General features: G+C 40.2%; 1 protein-coding gene across 2 annotated transcripts in view; it reads left to right on the top strand.

The window, feature by feature from the left end:
- The window catches only part of ADIPOR2 (adiponectin receptor 2), a 94,709-nt gene that overhangs the window by 48,279 nt on the left and 26,399 nt on the right, over positions 1-20,031 (top strand). The window contains exon 2 of one of the 2 annotated variants that reach the window (XM_032254462.1): positions 5,085-5,340. In XM_032254462.1, the coding sequence (XP_032110353.1) occupies positions 5,170-5,340 (171 nt within the window). In that variant the 5' untranslated portion in view covers positions 5,085-5,169. Of the gene's footprint in view, positions 1-5,084; positions 5,341-8,882; positions 8,982-20,031 lie in introns of those variants that run through there. The other variant, XM_032254464.1, reaches the window with a different exon arrangement.

Consider the following 20,031-nt stretch of genomic DNA (forward strand, 5'->3'; position numbering starts at 1 on the left):
AAGTCAGGGCCTCCAGAACTTCTGACCAGCCGGCTTCATGTTGGGGTTCCCATGGCTTCCTCTTTGGGTTCATTAATTTGCTGGACCGGCACCCAGAACTCGGGGAAACACTTACTTACGTTTACTGGTTTATTATAAAGGATATTGATTGCAAAAGTTACAGATGAAGGGACATGCAGGGAGATGTATGGGGGAAGGGTCATGTAGCTTTCATGTCCGCCCTGGGTGTGCCACCCTTCAGGAACCTTTGTGTTTAGTTGTCTTGAAGACCCTGTCCTGTTGGGTTTTTATGGAAGCTTCATGACATCAGCATTCCTTCCCCAAGGGTATAAGATGGGACCCTCCATGAGAGTTTTGAGACCCACAATAAAAAAGGCAGGGGAACATTAAGCATGGAAGGAGGGCAAGAGAAAAGTCAGAGGCCTGCCCCTGAAGCCTAGCACTTTCAACATTATAATGAAAGACTGGAATAAAGGGTATGGGAGTTAAAGCCAGGAACGAAGGACGAAGACCAATATATATCATAGCATCAAAGTAAAATAACAGGCATACTTGTGTGGGTCATTTCTGGGTTCTCTGTTCTGTTCTGTCACTCTGTGTCTGTTCTTTTGCCCATACCACACTGTCTTGACTAGCTATGTGGTTAGCCTTCAGTCAGGTAATGGAATTCTTTCCACTTGATTCTTTTTCAAATGTTTTAGCTATTTTGGAGCTTTGCCTTCCATGTAAGTTTTATAATGAGTTTATATCTACAAAAATCCTTGCTGGGATCTTGATAGGAATTGTATTAATCAATAGAACAATTGGAGAGAATAACATCTTTACTGAGTCTTAGTATATTGCTAAGAACGTAATAAATATATTGCTATTTGTTTAGGGTTTTTTCTTTTTCTTTCTTTCTTTTTTATAAGTGGGTTGTCACGCTGTTGCCCAGGCTGGAGTGCAGTGGTGTCATCATAGCGCACTGCAGCCTCGAACTTCTGGACTCAAGCAATTCTCTCACCCCATTCTCTCTCTTTTTTTTTTTTTTTTTTTTTTTTTTTTTGAGGCAGAATCTCCCATCCTCTTGAATACCTGGACTACACAGGTACTTGCCACAAATCTCGGTGTTTTGTTATTTTTAGTGACATGGTCTTGTTGCCCAGGCTGGTCTGAAGCTCCTCGTCTCAAACTCCTGGCCTCAAGTGATCTTCCTGCCTCAGTCTCTTGTATTTGTTTAGATTTCTAATTTCTTTCATCAGTCTTTTGGAATTTTTAGCATACAGAGCCTACACATGTTTAGCTGAGTATATACTTAAATTATTTAATTTTCTATGGAGCAGTTGTAAATGGTATTGTTTAAAATTTCAGTTTCTACATGTTTATTGTTAATACATAGAACAGTAAATGATGATTAGGCACAGTGGCTCATGCTTTTTAATTCCAGCACTTTAGGAGGCCAAGGTGGGAGGATCACAAATATCAATAAATGTGGTTGATATTTGAGTGTTGATCTTGATCGCTTGCTGAACTCATTATCTCTAGAAATTTGTTTTGTAGATCCTCAGTAACATTTTAAGATTTGTTTTGAAGTGTTTTATTTTTTTTCTATTGTAATATATTCTTCTTCTATAATGACCAAATATTGTGGGGTTTTGGGATGAAGGCTGTTGAAATCCATATATCAATTTCATGCCCAATCACATTGATGATTTTTCTTATTCATAAATTTCTCTTTAGTTGATTCTCCTGAGTTTTATAGATAAAAGAGTCATATAATCTGCAACTAGTTATAGTTTACCTTTTTCTTTCCAATTTTTATACGCATTTTTTTTCTTATTTAATTATCTAAGACTTCCAGGATAGAGTTAAATAATGCTGGTCATAAATAATACTGTCCTTACTTCTCGCTTTAGACTCTTAGACTTGTTTGCTTTTTTTTTCCCAAGGCACTGCAAATAAAGTAAACTGCATAGTAGGAATTCATTTTATTTCAGTAGGTAGAATGCAAATAAAGTAAAATATATAGTAAATTTCAGGTCTCTAATGTGTTCTAGCATTGGGGTATTCTGCTTTGTTAAATTTATGGGAACCTGAAGGTCGACATAAATGCTTTTACTTCAACAATTCTGTTGTTGAAGTCTATATTATAGGCCTTTCTGCTTCCTATAGAGTGGTGAATATTGGATTTCTTTGTAGATTTTGCAGTACTTTTTATTTTCTTCATTCGTATTTTATCATACTTGTCAATTTAGAAAACACTGATAGGAATGTATATCGATCTCAAGATTTTCCTGGAAAGTTGATTTTATTTTAAGGAGGATCCTTAAAAAATTATAGGGGAAATCTTATTTCTTGTAATTTGATTTCTTTTTCTGAGATGATAATTATAAAACAATTCTAATTAATGGAGCATTTCCGTTTTTTATTTTTTGTTAAGAGACATGGTCTTCGTTACTCAGGCTGGAGTGTAGTAGTGCCAATAGAGCTCAGTGTAACCTCGAACTCATGGGCTCAAGTGAGCCTCCCACCTCAGCCTCTTGAGTAGCTTAGCTAGGACTACAGCCACCAGCCATATGCCACCACATCCAGCTAATTAAAAAAAAATATATGTGTGTGTGTGTGTGTGTGTGTGTGTAATTTTTTTTTTTTTTTTTTTTTTTTTTTTTGGTAGAGGTGGGTCTTGCTTTATTGCCCAAGCTAGTTTCAGACTGCTGGGCTCAAGTGATCCTCCTGCCACAGCTAGCCAAAGTGCTGGGATTACAGGTGTCAGCCACTGTGCCTGCCCGACCGTGCGTTTATAGTCTCATAAATGAGCAACGTTTCTCCATATATAGCTCCTGCTGATGAGAAGCTTGGTGTGGTGACCCTCCCTTCCCCCTCTCTCTCCTTCCCTCCCCTCCCCCTCCTTCCCTCCCTTCCCCCCTCCTCCTCCCTTCCTCCCCTTCCCCTCCCTTCTCCCCTACCTTTTCCTTTTCCTTTTCTTTTTCTGTATATAGTTCCTGCTGATAGAGAAGTTTGGTGTGGTGGTGTTTTTCTTTCCTTTTTTTTTTTTCCCCCCAAAGATAAGGTCTCGCTCTGTTGCCCAGGCTGGAGTACAGTGGCTAATCTTGGCTTGTTGTAACCTCCACCTCCTGGGCTCAAGTGATCCTCCCACCGTGGGCTCTCTAAGTGCCGGGATTACAGGCATGGGCCACTGTGCCCAACCTAGTGTGGTGATACTTCAAGAACACTTTACAAAGCTTTATTCTACTTGTTACAGTTTGAACATCCAGATCCTGACTCTGTAGTTTTCTTGTGATATAAACCAACTAACTTTAGAGTTCAATTTCTTATCTTTTACTCATCTCAGTCTTAATTTTGTTGAGCAGTGGAAAGCACATGAACTCTATGAGGTTCAGAAATATGGGTGTAACATAGCTGTTCCTTTTTTATCCTAATGACCTTGAATAAGTTATCCAATCTCTAATTCTCAGTTTCTTCATCTGTTGTTAGAGGACAATAGTACCTCAGAGGGCTGTATTTAAAGATGGTATGAAGTACCACATGTAAATTACTTGATACAGAATTTATTACCTTTGTTGATTCTCAGTAGATTTTTGCTGCCTCTCTCCTGAAACAAAATGAAATGGTGTTTGTGAATAGCTTTGTGAGCTTTAAATAATATAATTAAATAGAAGCCATTATTAGTATTGTTTCCTCTTTCAGAAATGGGCATAATTTATAATCTTAGTAGTATAATGTGCTTGGCTAGGTACATGCCCAGATTTGGTGATCCTTAGATTTTTGTTTGTTCTTGCCCTACATACTTTGAAAACTCTTTGAGAAATCCTACAGCAAACTCACATGATTTATGAAACCAACAGTTGACTATTCTTACTCTAATTCTGATTCTTTGACTAATTCTTAGTCTATGTATCCATATATATGAACGCTAAATCCACCTATTATCTTCTTTGTATAGTATCTAGGCTCTCCCACTTTGCCCTGCACCTCCTTTCCCCGCTGAGAACTTGGAACCGCATGGAATTTATTAGCTAGCATATTATCTTTTCCTGGTTTGGTATTTCTGGTTGGATTGGCTGTGATAATCCTTAATTGGATATTCAACGAGGTTTCTAAAATAAGCTTGTGTACCATGAGTTAAGAGGTAGAGTGCCAAGGACTCGTAAAGCTTGAACTCCTTGGACTTACTTGCTGCACTCCAGTTTAGAGAGAGATTAATAATTTCTGAAAATGTTCTTGCCACTTAAGAACATTGAAATGTTATCAAATATTAATTAAACATTTATATGCATAGCACTTTCTGGAAACCCAGATGGATGTAAAACGTGTACGTGTTGGTCCTGAGTTTCTTCCTTCTAGGGTAGTCTAGTTAGAGTTCAGAATAACTAAAAAAAAATTGAAATTTAAGACATTAAGCCTTTTGAATACAAAATATTATTGATAATGTGTGCTGTATAAATTTGAAGACTTTGTTTACTTTTTATACAGTATGGTGAATTTTGTTTTCCTTTACCTGTGTATTAGAAATAAAAATACCCTATAGGGTCATTGTGATGTTTAAATGAGATTGGGTATGTAAAGCCCACCTATAATATATAAACCTACATATATTCTTTCTAGTACAATTCTTTCTAATAATTCTTACAATTAGTATTTAGAATTCTAATTGTATATATTATATTCTTTTTTTAAATTAAACACGTAGTATGACATATGGTTAAAAAAAAAAATGCAGGCAGAACAAAGTAAGTATTCTTCTCACTTCAGACCCTAGGTTCTTCCCTGTGTTCTTCTGTACCAATAACATGGTTTTTAAATATTTTTCATTAATTATTCTAGTACATATGCACTTACATATAATTACATATTTTTATAACATGTAAGTGGGAACATAATATTCATGCTGACTTGTATCCTGTGTTTTTCATTTAAAAAGAGATTTTTGGTTATCTTCCCTGTCAAAAATGTAGCTTTTAAATACATTATTCTTTTATTATTATTGATTGCTGAGTATTCTTCATTTGGATATATAATAATATAATTGATATCTTCCCCCAGCACTCCTTTAATGCATTTTTTCAAAACTTTTATCTTCTTAGGATCAACTCACTCTCCTGAAAGTCATTCTCCCAAGAAGGAGGGACAGAAAGACAGAGCTGTTTGTAAGAAAGGCTTGGGTATCCCATGAACGAGCCAACAGAAAACCGATTGGGGTGCAGCAGGACTCCAGAGCCAGATATAAGGCTCAGAAAAGGGCACCAACTTGATGGTACAAGGAGAGGTGATAATGACAGCCACCAAGGAGATTTGGAGCCTATGTTAGAGGCATCTGTTGTATCTTCCCATGATAAAAAAGTAAGTTGGAAGAGTGGTAAACAAAGGAAAAAGTTTGGAGGATGTGACAGAGGGGAAGACACGAAAAAAAAAAAGTATGGGTCCATTGCTGGAGGGAGGATGGGGTGGTAAGAAGGAAACTTGTACATTTTTATTTTTTTTTCTTCTGGATAACTTGAAATCTCTTATTTTTTATTATTATTATTAATTTTTTGAGATGAAGTCTTGCTCTGCCACCCAGGCTGGAGTGCAGTGGTGTGATCTCTGCTCACTGCAACCTCCACCTCCCAGGTTTAGGTGATCAACCTCCTGAGTAGCTGGGACTACAGGTGCATGCCACCACGCCTGGCTAATTTTTGTATTTTTAATAGAGGTGGGGTTTTGCTGTGTTGGCCAGGCTGGTCTTGAAACTCCTGACCTCAGGTGATCCACCTGCCTCTGCCTCCCAAAGTGTTGGGATTACAGGCATAAGCCACTGTGCCCAGCCTCTTATTCTTAAATTAGTTTAAATATTATTTGATTTTATAGTTAGTGTCTTTCTGCTGACACTTAAAAGCATACTTGGCCGGGTGTGGTGGCTCATGCCTCTAATACCAGCACTTTGGGAGGCCAAGGTGGGCGGATTGACTGAGGTTGGGAGTTCGAGACCAGCCTGACCAACATGGAGAAAACCCATCTCTACTAAAAAAAAAAAAAAAAAAAAAAAATTAACCAGGCATGGTGGTACATGCCTGTAATCCGAACTACTCAGGAGGCTGAGGAAGGAGAAGCGCTTGAATTCGGGAGGTGGAGGTTTTGGTGAGCCAGGATTGCACCATTGCACTCCAGCCTGGGCAACAAGAAGCAAAACTCTATCTCAAAAAAAAAAAAAAAAAAAAAAAAAAGCATACTTAACCTGCTTTATCTTGTTGAAGCGAGTGGACGTGTTCTGTGGGTACCATATAATCTTTCTAATTTAACCATACTTTAGTTATGACGTTATCTGTTATTTTTGGAGAAATTCTAATTGCATGATGGAGCTACTTTTCCAGAAATTGGTTACCTCCAGTGTATACTTTGGGGGTCAGTAGAATCCTGAGAGCTGAAGGCAGATTTTACTCTTTCATTTCCTAGAGAAAAGAGCAACCTTCAGGAAACTATACCTATAGAGCAAAAGTATCGGAAACTCATTGTTACAGATGTTTTGCTATGTGCTTTGGAATGTCCAAATTATATAGCATGTGTTTAATGTTTTATTACTGGTACAGTGTTTCTCAAACTGTGGGTTGTGCCTTAATTAGTGGGTTTTGAAATTAATTGTAGTATTACAAAGCGTTAAAAAATTAAAGATCAAAATAGAATAAAAACATTGAAGTGTGTATATAGTAGTACACATTTAAATTATGTTATTTTAGCTTTATAAAGTTTTGTATAGAAATGTGAATAATTTATGGAATACATTTCTTACTATGGGTTGTGGTTAACATTTTGAAAGGCTCTACTTGGAACAGCAGCTTGGGGAAGAGTGTTTCCCGGTAGAGGAAATAAGCTAGTGCCAAGGTTCAAAGGTGGGAATATGCTTATCTTCCTTGCCTTCCCTTCCTGCCTCCCACCACTGCCTGCACCTTTTTGTATCATCTTTCTCTTCGTTTACTTTCATCTTCTCCTTTTAAAAATTTTATTTATATATATTTTTTGAGACAGAGTCATGGTCTGTCACCCACGCTGGAGTGCAGTGGCGAGATCTTGGCTCACTGCAACCTCTGCCTCCCGGGTTCAAGTGATTCTCCTGCCTGAGCCTCTTGAGTAGCTGGGATTACAAGCTACATGGTGCCTGCCACCATGCCCAGCTAATTTTTGTACTTTGAGTAGAGACAGAGTTTCACCCCGTTGGCCAGGCTGATCTTGAACTCTTGATGTCAAGTGATCCGCTGCCTTGGCCTCCCATAGTGCTAGGATTACAGGCGTGAGCCACAACGCCTGGCCTCCTTTTTTTTTTTTTTTTTTTTTTTTTTTTTTTAAAAAGGACCAAAAGAAGGCCAGTGTAGTTAGAGCATAAGGAACTAGAGGGAAGGGTGAAATGAGATGAGGTCAGTGGGCCAGTCACAGAACGCTTATACAGGCTTACTGAAGAAAGTTAAATTTTATTTTAATAAAATTGCCTGGCAAGTGGGCAACTTTTGGGGCATATGGAGAGATTCGTGTTTTTAAAAATACCACTCTAGGTTGTGGAGTGGATTATTTGTAGACAGAATAGAAGACGGACCCAGGTGTTAGAATATAGATGACAGATGATGTCACTTAAGGCAGCATGGTAGGAGCAGCAGAAATCGAGGGAAATGATTGGATTCTGGGTATATTTTGGAGGTCAGATCAGCAAGACTTGCTGGTGGATTAGCTGTAGAGTGAGGAAAATAGAGGAATCAAGGCTTGATTCTCTGAGCTGAACTAAAATGGTAAAGCAAGAGGGAGGAGCAGGTTTAAAGCAGGGAAATCAAGAGTGGTGTTTTAGAAATGTGAGATTCGAGATTCTTATTAACTATCTTAGAGGAGATATTGAGGAGCCAGTAACTGTATCACTATAAGATTTTTATGTACCTCTTTTTTTTTTTTTTTTTGAGACCGAGTTTCGCTCTTGTTGCCCAGGCTGGAGTGCAACGGCTCGATCTCGGCTTACTGCAACACTCTGCCTCCTGGGTTCAAGCAATTCTTCTGTCCCAGCCTCCTGCGTAGCTGGAATTACAGGCGTGTGCCACCACGTCCGGCTAATTTTGTATTTTTAGTAGAAACGGGGCTTCTCCATGTTGGTCAGGCTGGTCTTGAACTCCCGACCTCAGGTGATCCGCCCACCTTGGCCTTCCAAAGTTCTGGGCTTACAGGCCTGTTTCTTAACTAGTTTTAAAACTGATACTGTTCTTTTGGAATCTAAGGAATTTTCAAGCTTGAAAGAATTTCAGTCTAGTCAGTTTAGGATTTATAATGGTGATAAAATTCTGTTTATAATATTATTACATTTTAGCTATGAGATGAAATTTTTTTTTAATCATGCCACAGTATTTTTAATTATGTGTCACCCAGGGACAGACATCTGACTTGTCACCCGGGGACAAAGATCTGACATGTCACCCAGGGACCATTTCACCCACTGCTCTGTTTGGCTGCCAGTCTTTTGTCTCTCTCTTTAGCAATGGTGAGGCGGACACCCTTTCCTTGGGGAAGAGAAATCCATGGTTTGTTGCCCCTGCCAATAACAAAATTGCTGGAAAGTCGAGTGGCAAAGCTGTTGCCATTGGCATCTTTCATGTGAACCACGTCGAAAGATCAGGGTGCCTCTCTCTGTTGATAATCACACCAATTCTTCCCAGGTTAGCACTTCCAGTCACCATACACAGGTTGCCAGTGTCGAACTTGATGAAATCAGTAATCTTGCAAGTCTCTATATCAATCTGAATGGTATCATTCACCTTGATGGAGGGGATCAGGGTAGCGGATGGTGTGAGCCTCATCAGTCACCAGATGATGGATTCCTTTTGTGCCCGCAAATATTTTTCTCACTTTGCACAACTTATACTTGGCATCCTCAGGTGTAATACGATGTACAGCAAGTAACCCTTAGTGACATACATCAGACGGAAATTCTCTCCAGTCTTGTAAATGCTGGTGACATCCATGAATCCAGCAGGGTAGGTTATATCAATTTGGACCTTGCCATCAATCTTAATGAATCACTGCATGCAAATCTTCTTTGCTTCATCTCCTGTCAGGCAATACTTAAGTCTGTTCCTTAGGAAAATGATGAAGGGGAGACATTCTTTCAACTTGGGGGGACTGGTGGATGGACGATGAGCAAACACACTAGTCAGTTTATCCAGCATCAAATGCTTTGGAGCTGCTACCTGCTTCAGATGCTTCTTGGGACCACGAGCCATGGCTGTGTTAGGCAAGGAAAGCAAAATATGTTTTCAGAGTCCAGAATTTGCCTACCCAATCCCTTCTGTGTCAGATTTACATTAATTGATTTTTCTATTTGTTGTAATACTATGTATTTTTGTTTACTATCTTCACTAGTCGGAGTGGTATCTTCTGTAGATAATATTTGTGTTTTAATTTCACTAATAAATAATTAGGTGGATGGGATTTTTCCCATTCTTGTGAATTAACTGTTTTATTACCCTGAAAGCCTCTATTTGATTTTCTTTTAATCTTGAACCAATGCAAAAGTTAGCAGTACGAACAAAAGAACCATTTTCTTTTCATTTGTTTTAACAGATTTTTGTATGAGGAGCCAAGAAATGAAAGGATCCACAGATTGTGGAATGTTAGAACTAAAAAAGCCCCTTCCTCAATTTACCAGGGAGGAAATTGTGTTTTTATTCTTAATGAAAATTTGTCTTTTGTGTGTTGTTTCTCTTTGGAGTTGAAGTTCTTTGCTGAAAAGGAGAATCTATATGCAGTACTGTCCCTTGCTGCCAATTTCAGGGTTAATGTATAGTACATAAGGGAGCTAGAAAAAAAGGGGGATAGAGTTACAGAGAACTGCAGTTTTGCGACTGAAATGAAAGACAAAATATTAATATCTTCAAATGATTTGAGGAGTTCCATATACTGACTTTTCGTTGGTGTTTGGAGAAAGGACTCATTTCTTAAAATTTTCAGTTTTGAAATAGAAGCATCTGAACTGTAGACTGTAGCCTTCTCAATAATTCTAATAATACCTTAATTTGTATCACTTTCACAGACATTCTCATTTGCTTCTCAAAACTGTACTCTGAAATAGAAAGCAGATAAGGTTTCTTTTTGAAAGTGGATGAAAATAGGATTTAGAAAGGTTAGTATAGTAATTTGCCCAAGGTCACATGACAAAAGGAGAGCGTGTGCTAAGTCTTCTGATTGCTCTTTCTGGTGAACAAAGCTGCCTTTATGAAAATTGGCACCAGATTGACTTAATGTTGCTGAATTCCAAACTCAGTCCCTGAGTGTTTGTGTTGAGCCTAGAGGCTAGATTCAACAGTTGTTCTTGTTTTTTGACAGAAGTTGTTGCATACCTCATTTTCTGTTAGGCCAGGGTAATTTTGCTTCTTAGATGCATTCTAACTTTGCAATTGTTGAAAACATGCGCTTTGAATGAAGAGACCCCCCCCAAACGGGCTTTGTGTGAGCAACATGGCTGTTTATATGGTTTAAGATTATATATGTTTAAGATTATACGTTTGGGGTGTGCAGTGGAAAGTTACAGAGTAAGATCAGTTACAATGGTGGGGATAGGGACAAGAAGTATACATTACCATAAATTCAGTTACAGTGGTGGGTGGGATAAGAGTATTATCGTAATAACAGTTAAGATGGCATTGTGGGGTGAGGGGCTTGTCCAGAGAAGCTCCGCTGGGCAATTAGGGACAATGGTGAACGCAGGCGGGTGGGTGGCATATGATTAGCTGAGGCAAGCAGGACTTTAGACTTTCAGGCTCCAGGCTTGCACATGGAGACCTGACATACCTGTCTTTTTATATATATATAGAGAGAAAGAATTAGAGAAGAAGGGGTGATAACAAGTTTTAGGGGGTGGGGGCGATGATTCTCAAGGCTTCTTCCATCGGGATTGGGGCGGGGCAGAAACCTAAAAATGGGAAATAATTTAGACTGCTGGGAGATTTTGGGGAAAGGGGTAATATTGTGGGATTGTTAGAAGGAGCATTTGTCGTATTGACTCATTGGTCATTGCTTGTGTACGATTCTGTAGGAATTGAGAGATTAATTGGAAAAACACAGGGTTTAAATAAAAGAAGGAGAAAGTTAGTCTCAGAGGACTAAGGATTGGAAGAAGCCATGACTCCCAGTTAGACAATGTCCAGCCAGTCCAGCCAGGTTCAGAATAACCATTTGCCTGATTAGTGAGCTTTTGGGCTCTCTTAATTTATTGATGGCATTATATACAAGGTCAGGCTGGTTTACATAAAAGCAACATTTTTCTGGAGCTTTGGACCCAAATGCTAAGGGAACCAGCAAGGGCTGCTGCTGTTAAAGGTTGTAGGGTGTTTGGTGGGGTAACTGTGGAGGGAGAGCTTTTGTTTTCATGACGTATGAGGAAGCATATGGTATTTATAAGCAACCACTTACATTCATTAACAAGATTGGGTAGGAGCAGAGAACGAGAGCCAGATTAAGGGTGAAATATTAGCTGTAATTGCCTGGTGGAAAAGTGTAAACCAGCAACTTAAACAAGAACTGGCCATGTAAAAGTAAATGAGTACAGTGAATTTGAGCACAGTTAGACAGAAAATGATAGAAACAGACTTTTTGAGGTGTGGTTTAAGTAGTAGGGGCAACTGCATAAAGGTGGAGAAGGCGAGGGGCTGAAAGTAAGTGTGTGAGGTGTAAAGAGAAAACTTTGGAGATTGTAAGAGCTAGAGGGTAAATGAGGCATAGCCTATGATTTTGGGGGATTTTAAGAGTATTAGGGTGGCAGCTGCTGTTGTGTGTTGTCAAGCCCAGGACTGTTAGGTTAAGTTGTTTGGATAAAAAGGCTACAGGCTGTGGGCCTGGCTTCTCTGTAAGAATCCTACCACACAGCCCTGGGTTTTAGCAGTATATAATGAAAAGGGTTGAGAAAAGTTGGGGGAGAGCTAGGGAGGAGGCAGTTTTTAGAGCTGTTTTTAAGGAGCGAAAGGAAGAGTGAAGAAAGGATGTAGGATTAATAGGGTTGGATAAGTTTTCTTTAGTGAGTTTATACAATGGCTTAGTTAGAATAGCAAAACCTGGTATCCAGAGGTGAAAGTAGCAACCACACACAGGAAGGAGAGAAGCTGTCGTTTGGTGGATGGGGTTGGGGTTTGGGAAATTAACTGGATACAGTTGGCAGGGAGAGCGCGTGTATGCTGGCAAAAGATTATAACAGATGGGGAAGAAATTTGGACTTTGGAAGGGGATACACAATACCCCATAGAGTACAGATGCTGAAGAAGCAGGAGGGTGAATTAAAAGGCCATGTTGCAATAGATGACTAATAACAGGCTTACACTTTTTAAAGCCTGCTGTGGTATGGGGTACTAGGGCTTGGGCAGGGTAAGGGTGGTTAGGTTTTAAGGGGATGATGAAGAGTGAGCGACTTGTAGCAACAGATGGGAAGGCAGTGTTTGACACCCTAGGGTTAAGGTAGGGGGACATAAGGGGAGCTGTTGAGGGAGGTATGGGTTCAGGGAAGAGGGAGGCAATGAGGCGTGGCTGTAACCCAGGAATAGTGAAGGAGGCAGACAGTTTTGCTGGGATATCTTGGCCTGACAGGGGAACTGGACAAGTGGGGATGATTAGGAAAGAATGTGGAAAGGAGTGCTGGCCTAATTGACACCAGACCTGGGGAGTTTTGAGAGGCCTGGAGGCCTTGCCATCAATTCCCACCACAGTTATGGAGACCAAGGAGACAGGTCCTTGAAAAGAAGGCAGCATGGAGTGGGTGGCCTCTGTGTTGATTAGGAAGGGGATGGACATACCCTCCATCGTAGGAGTTACCCAAAGCTTGGTGTCCGTGATGGTCCGGGGGCTTCCAAGATGCTCAGGCAGCATTAGTCTTTAGCCGCCAAGCCTAGGGTTGGAGCTTCAGGAGCTCTGGGAGCAGCGACGTGAGTCGGACAGTCGACTTTCTGTGGGCGCGCCGCATAGACGGGGCAGGGCTTAGGAGGAATTCTGGGCTGCAGGCATTCCTTGGCCCAGTGGCCAGGTTTCCGACAGTTGAAGCAAGGTCCAGAAGGGGTGGCTGGACGCGCTGCAGTCTGGGCGCTTTGAATTTTTTGTGAGCCAGTGGTGTGGCTGGGGTTTGTCTTACGGCAGAGGCAAGCATTTGTAGTTCTGAGATGCCCTGCCACTGGGCAGATTTTTCCCTATTATTGAACACCTTGAAGGTGAGGTTGCTTAATTCCTGTTGTGGGGTTTGAGGGCCAGATTCTAACTTTTGTACCTTATCGTAATGTTAGGGGCTGATTGGGTGTTAAAATGCATATTAAGCATTTTTTAGGGGTGAGAGTAGAAGTAAGGATGACATTTAAGTTACTCCAGGTGAGATTATAGGACTGGGTTAAGTATTGGAGAATTTGATGAAGAGGAGCCAACTGGTGGCCATTTGGAAAGGTTGGACAAAGAGAAAGGAATGTGCACCCTAACTATGCCTTTGGCTCCAGCCACCTCTGGAAGGGGGAATTGCTGGGGAGGGGCAGAGGAGGTAGCCTAGGGACTAAACTGTAAGCTGGGCCACGTATGAGGTGGGGAGGTGGCAGGAGGGGCATAAAGAGGAGGGTTGTGGGCAGAGGAAGAGGAAGAAGGCTCTAGGGGATGGGGTTAGGTCCTGAATTAGGGCCTGGTTTGGACGGGTGGAGAGGAGAAAGATTGGAAGGGTTGATGGACAAGGAGGATTCTGGCTTACTGGCAGAAGAAGGAGGGCAGACGGAAGGGAAGAGAAGGAGTAGAGGTTAGGGAGGGATTGGTATGTAAAAAAAAAAAAATGCTGGGACGTAGGGAATTTCAGACCATTTGCCCATGTTGCGACAAAAATTGTTTAAATATTTTAAAATAGAGAGGTTGAAGGTGCCATTTTTTGGCCAATCGGAGCCGTTGTTTAACTCATATTGTGGCCATGCAGTGGCCCAGTAAAGAGAATGCAGTGTTAAAGAAGAAGATGAGACGTTTGGGTTTTAGGTCAGGAGAGAGTTGAAGAGGCTTGAGGTTTTTTAGAACACAGGCCAGCGGAGAGGAGGGAGGGATAGAGGACGGATGATTGCCCATGGTTCTGGAAAGGCAGCAGAGACAAGGAAAATGGGCATGCAACCTAGCCACTCAGCAGGCGTCCCTAGTTGAGCCTGGATTGAATCTCCTCGTTGGTGAGCAAAGAGAGCATCCTCTACGTTGACCTGCCACCAATATTGGCCATGAGCCTGGTGGGCGAGTGACTAGGGTGAATATCTTCACGATAGTTAAACCCCTGGGGAAAACTGGGTCCCTGGATCTGAGACCTACATAGGACTTTTTTGGTCCTGAACCTCACAGAAGAACCTGGTTTACCTGATTTTCCTTGTCTTTCCGGTGGAAAAAAGGACAAAACTGAAAGGGGCAGGAAGTGGAAAGGGAAAGACAAAAGAATGGGAAAGCAAAAAAGAGACTGTTTACCAAAATAGCTGGCGGTGTGCGTCTGTGGTCTGGTCTGATGACCCCAGATCGGGTCGATCTCTTCATAGAGGGAGCACAAGAACAGGGATGGTGGTTTGGTTTCCCGTAGGAGTTCCCCTGTCCCAGGTTTCCGCACCAGATGTTGAAAACCACGCTTTGAATGAAGCGACCCCCACAAACAGGCTTTGTGTGAGCAACATCGCTGTTTATTCACCTGGGTGCAGGTGGGCTAAGGCCAAAAAGGGCATTAGCAAAGGGCAGTGGGATAGGAGTTGGTTTTACAGAGTAAGATCAGTTACAGTGGTGGGGGCAGGGGCAAGGAGTATACATTACCATAAGTTCAGTTACAGTGGTGGGTGGGATAAGAGTATTACACATAATAACAGTTAAGATGGCAGGTTTGGGTGAGGGGATTGTCCAGGGAAGCTCTGCTGGACGATTAGGGACAATGGCGATCACAGGCATGGGGTGCGAGATGATTAGAGGCAAGCAGGACTTCAGATTTTCAGGCTCCAGGCTTGCATATGGAGACCTCATAGTAATGGGTTTTCTGTTTATTTTGAAAGCATATAAAATGAATATATTGTAGTAGAGTCGTTCACATAACAATTTTGCATCATTTTCTTTGAGTGTGTTTTCCCCTCTTTTAGGAGATGTAGATCTTAATTAAATTGCTTAGGCTTCGTTTAAAAAATGATGGGAGCTCTTAGGCGCTCAAGTTGTGGAGATTGGCATTCAAATGCCAATCATGAATAAGGATAAAGCAAAATAGGAAAAGCAGCAGGGGGTCTTGTTTTTTATTAAGTGGAAGTCCGAATAAGTAAGTTTTAAGATAATTAAGTGTATTACAGACTGATTATCTTTTTGTTCAAGTCTTAATTTACCATCAAGTTTCTTTAAATCAATAAACCTATTAGGAGTGCCCACCTGATCACATATTGCCCTTTATAGAAAAATACAAAGGCCAGGATTTTATTCCAGGCCTGCTGAATCAGAATCTTTGGATCCTGGATATATGTATTTTTTTTGTTTCACGACTAAGATGCTCACTACTGTTTAAAAACATCCTTCCTGGCCAGACACAGTGGTTCACAGCTGTAATCTCAGCACTTTGGGAGGCTGAGGCTGGCAGACCATGAGGTCAGGAGTTCAAGAACAGCCTGGCCAACATGATGAAACCCCATCTGTACTAAAAATGCAAAAATTAGCCAGGTGTGGTGGCAGGCACCCCTAATCCCAGCTACTCAGGAGGCTGAGGCAGGAGAATCCCTTGAACCCCAGAGGCAGAGGTTGCAGTGAACTGCGATCGCGCCAGTATACTCCAGCCTGGATGACAGAGCAAGTCTCCATTTCTGGGAAAACAAAACAAAACAAAACAACCCCAACCTCCTTCCTGTAGGAGATAGCTAAGGGGAGGGAAAAGCAAAAAACTACCACTAAAACCGGTGCCTAAATATTTTATTTAAAATAGTTAATGTATTAAACATTCTTAGGAACATGCTTTGCGAAGAAATCTTAACATATTCTCTGAGGATTATTAGGGAAATAAAGTTAGATTTATTTACTGTTTGTTAAAGGAAAAGACCACATTTACTCTCAGTTTGACTCTTAAAATTTTTGTTTTGAGACAAATTTTATATACCATAAAATTAACCCATTTAAAGTGTACAATTCAGTGGTTTTATTTGTCACAGCATTGTACAACCATCACTTCAATCTAGGACATTTTCATCATCCCCCAAAGAAACCTCGTAACCCATTTGCCATCACTTCTCATCTTTACCCCCAACCCTAGGCAGCTTCGAATGTACTTTCTGTCACTATGTCTATTGTGGACATTTGAATAAATGGGATCATAAGACATGGTGTTTGTGTCTTGCTTCTAGCATAATGTTTTTAAGGTTTATCAATATTGTAGTATGTACTAGTACTGCATTCCACTTTATGACTGAATAATATTCCAAGGTCCTTTCTTATTTGTGGTTTCACATTCTGTGGTTTCAGTTACCCCCAGGTCAACTGAGATCTGAGAATATTAAATGGAAAATTCCAGAAATAATTCATAAGTTTTAAACTTTGTGCTGATCTGAGTGGTGTGATGAAGTCTCACACTTTCTTACCCTCTCCTCCTTACCCAGTAAATGAATCATTCCTTTGTCCGGCATATCCATGCCACAGATGGCTGGCTACTTAGTTACTTTAGTACCTGTCTGGGCTATAAGGTCACAGATCACAAGAAGTGTGAGTACAATACACTAAGATATTTTGAGTGGGAGAGCGTGTTCACATACCTTTTTAAAAATAGTGTATTGTTATAATTGTTCTGTTTTATTGTTGAATATTGTTAATCTCTTACTGTACCTAATTTATAAATAAAATTTCATCATAGGTATGTATGTATAGGAAAAAAACACAGCATATATAGGGTCCTGTACTATCCATGATTTCAGACATCCACTGGGGGTCTTAGAACATATTTCCTGTGGATGAGGGGGAACTACTGTACTATAGTTTGTTTGTCTAATAATGAGTTGATGGACCCTTGGGTTGTTGCCACTTTTTGACCGTTACAAAAAATGTTGTTGTTATCATTCATGTACAAGATTTCCTCTGGACTTGTTTTCATTTCTGTTGGGTATATACTCAGGAGGCATTTTGCTGGGTTATATGTTAACCCTGTGTTTAATATTTTGAGAAACCACCAGACTGTTTTTCATAAGCAGCTGTTATCAGTTTATATTCCCACCAGTGATGTGTGGGGGTTCCACTTTCTCCACACCCAAACTAACTATTGTTACTATATTTTGAATATAACTGTCCTACTGTGTATCTCATCATAGTCAGTTAACTTCTGAGCTTTTATCAAGAGATCTGCCTAGGTTAGCTTTAGCTGAAGATTTTAAGTATTAACTTTTTTGAGGAATTTGGAAATAGAAGCTAAATTCAAACTTACTATAAAACTCAAGTTGTGTCAGTTTAACTTCAAATGGTCTTATCATCTGTTCTGCCATTACTTTAAGCCACCACCATCTCCCATCTCCCACCTGAAATAGACGTCCTGACAGGACTTTCTGTTTTGTTTCTTGTACAGTCCTAATATATTCTTCATACAGTTCCTAGAGAAAGCTCTTGAAATTGCAAAGTTTAGGCTGGGTGTGATGGCACTCAGCATCTGTAATCCCAGCACTTTGGGAGGCTGAGATGGCGGATCAATAGGTCAAGAGATTGAGACCATCCCAGCCAACATGGTTAAACCCATCTCTAATAAAAATAACAAAAATTAGCTGGGTGTGGTGGTGAGCACTGGAGATCCTAGAAAATCAGGAGGCTGAGGGAAGAGAATCACTTGAACCCAGGAGGCAGAGGTTGCAGTGACCCAAGATCGTGCCACTGCACTCCAGCCTGGGCGACACAGCGAGACTCCCTCTCAAAAAAAAAAAAAAAAAAAAAAAAAAAGCAAAGTTTATTATGCCATTCCGATTTAAAAAATTCATTTGTTTCCTGTTGCACTTAGGGTAAAATCCCAAATCCTTTCTATAACTTGTAGGATTCTGCATGATCTCACAGCTGCCCTTATCTGTCCAACTTCATTTCAGGACAGTCTTCTCCGTGTTCACTGAGCTGCAGCCACATTGGCCTTATTTCAGTTTCTTAAACAGGCTGGACTCTTTCCAACTGCAGAGCCTTGAAACATGGCTCTTTCCTCTGCCTGGAGTGCTCTTACACCCACACCTCTGGCTAACTGCTGCTCATCCTTCGGTATTCAGGTTAAGTTCTCTACCCTTTCATTCTATATCAGGTTTCCCATTGTTATCTTTAATCACTTTTTATTTTTCATTATAGTGCATATCATAATGTGCACTATAATGAAAAATGTGCATACATTTGTGTGACATATTTTAAAATATGTTTTATAAAAATGTATAAAACAAATATATAAAACTTATATATTTATGTTTAATACTTGGTGTTGCTTGTAGACTCTTCAGTTCCATTGGTGGTAAGAATGTTGCCTTTTTGGTGCTCCCCCCTCCCCCCACCATATCCTGAGAATCTAAGCTGGTTAGTCTTTGAGTGGCGTATAACAAATGGTTGTTGAATGAATTTATCAGCAACATACGTAAAGTTCTGTGCCTAAATGGTTTCAAATGGTTTCTGTAAAGAGATGTACAAAAGGAGCGCATGGGGAGGTATACTATTACTATTTAGATGCTTAGGGAAGGTTAACTAATCATCTTTAATCTTAGATATAATAAATGCATTCTTATTATTTCAGAATAATGGTAGCTCACGTTTTTCGATCTCTTACAATGTGTGAAGCAATTTTTTTGAGCCCTTTTGAATATATTATTTGTTCCTAAAGTAGCCTTATGGAATAGATATTAGAATCAGTTTTACAGATGAGGAAACTGAGGTTTCATGTGAATGTATGTGTATTGTACTCTGGGACTCTTGTCAGGGGGATGATAATACTTTTCAAAGGGGCAGGATTTTCTTTTCATTGGTTTATTGTCAAATTTCATTGTTTGTTTGCCTTTAATACATTTGAAATTAGATTATTTCCATAGGTGATCAGAATTGTGGAAAAAGAGACCCTGTGATAGGTGATAGTGTAGTTGTGAAATTGGCTCTCAAGTAACATTAAATAAAGTATCTGTGTGTACAGTTAGATTAAATTTACCTGTGCATAGGAATTCCTTTCTTATTTGAGGTGGTGGAGAGGTTAGTCTTTTTGATTCCTTATGAAGTGGAAACGTTTTTTAGAAAGAGTATTAGAAACTAAATACTCTAAAATTGAAATCTCTACAGTAGGAATCTGTATTTGTCACAAGCTCCCTCATGTGATTGTGGGGCACACTTAAAGATTGAGAGCCAAGGATCATGGTTTTCTTTTCATAATACATATATGTAAGTTCCCAGACCTGTAGAAATTACAGCAGGGTAAAGCTGAGCCCAGAGGAGCTGAGTGTTTCCTCTTTTATAAATGAAGTATGTAATAGTATGCCCCTTGTCTCACAGGTTGTAATGAGAATAACTTCGTGCATGTAAAGTAGTGGGATCACTGCCTGGTGCATAGAAAGCACTTAATAAATGTTAGATGTAGCATATCATTGGAAGTGTATATTTGTGTCAGAAAGAAAAGACTTGCTCTGTTATGTCCAAATGACAAAGTTAATTTTTTTTTGTTTTTATTAGACTTTATCTTATAAAAAATAGATGGTAGTTATTTATCTCCTCTCACTTAAACATGTTTATCCTCTATATCTAAAATAGTCCAAGAATGGCTGGACCTGGTGGCTCATGCCTGTATTCTTGACAAATTTGAGAGCTGAGGCGGGCAGACCCCTTGAGCCCAGGAGTTCAAGACCAGCCTGGACAATATGGCCAAACTGTATCTCTACAAAGAATACAAAAATTAGCCAGGCCTGGTGGCATGTACCTGTAGTCCCAGCCACTTGGGAGGCTGAGATGGGAGAATCACTTGAGCCCAGGAATTCGAGGCTGCAGTGAGCCATGATTGTGCCACTGCACTCCAGCCTTGGCAACAGAGTAAGACCCTGTTTCAAAACAAAAAAATTA

This window comes from Sapajus apella, unplaced genomic scaffold, assembly GCF_009761245.1.
Source record: "Sapajus apella isolate SASKATOON/1434 unplaced genomic scaffold, GSC_monkey_1.0 scaffold86, whole genome shotgun sequence".
In the NCBI taxonomy this organism is placed as follows: Eukaryota; Metazoa; Chordata; class Mammalia; order Primates; family Cebidae; genus Sapajus; species Sapajus apella.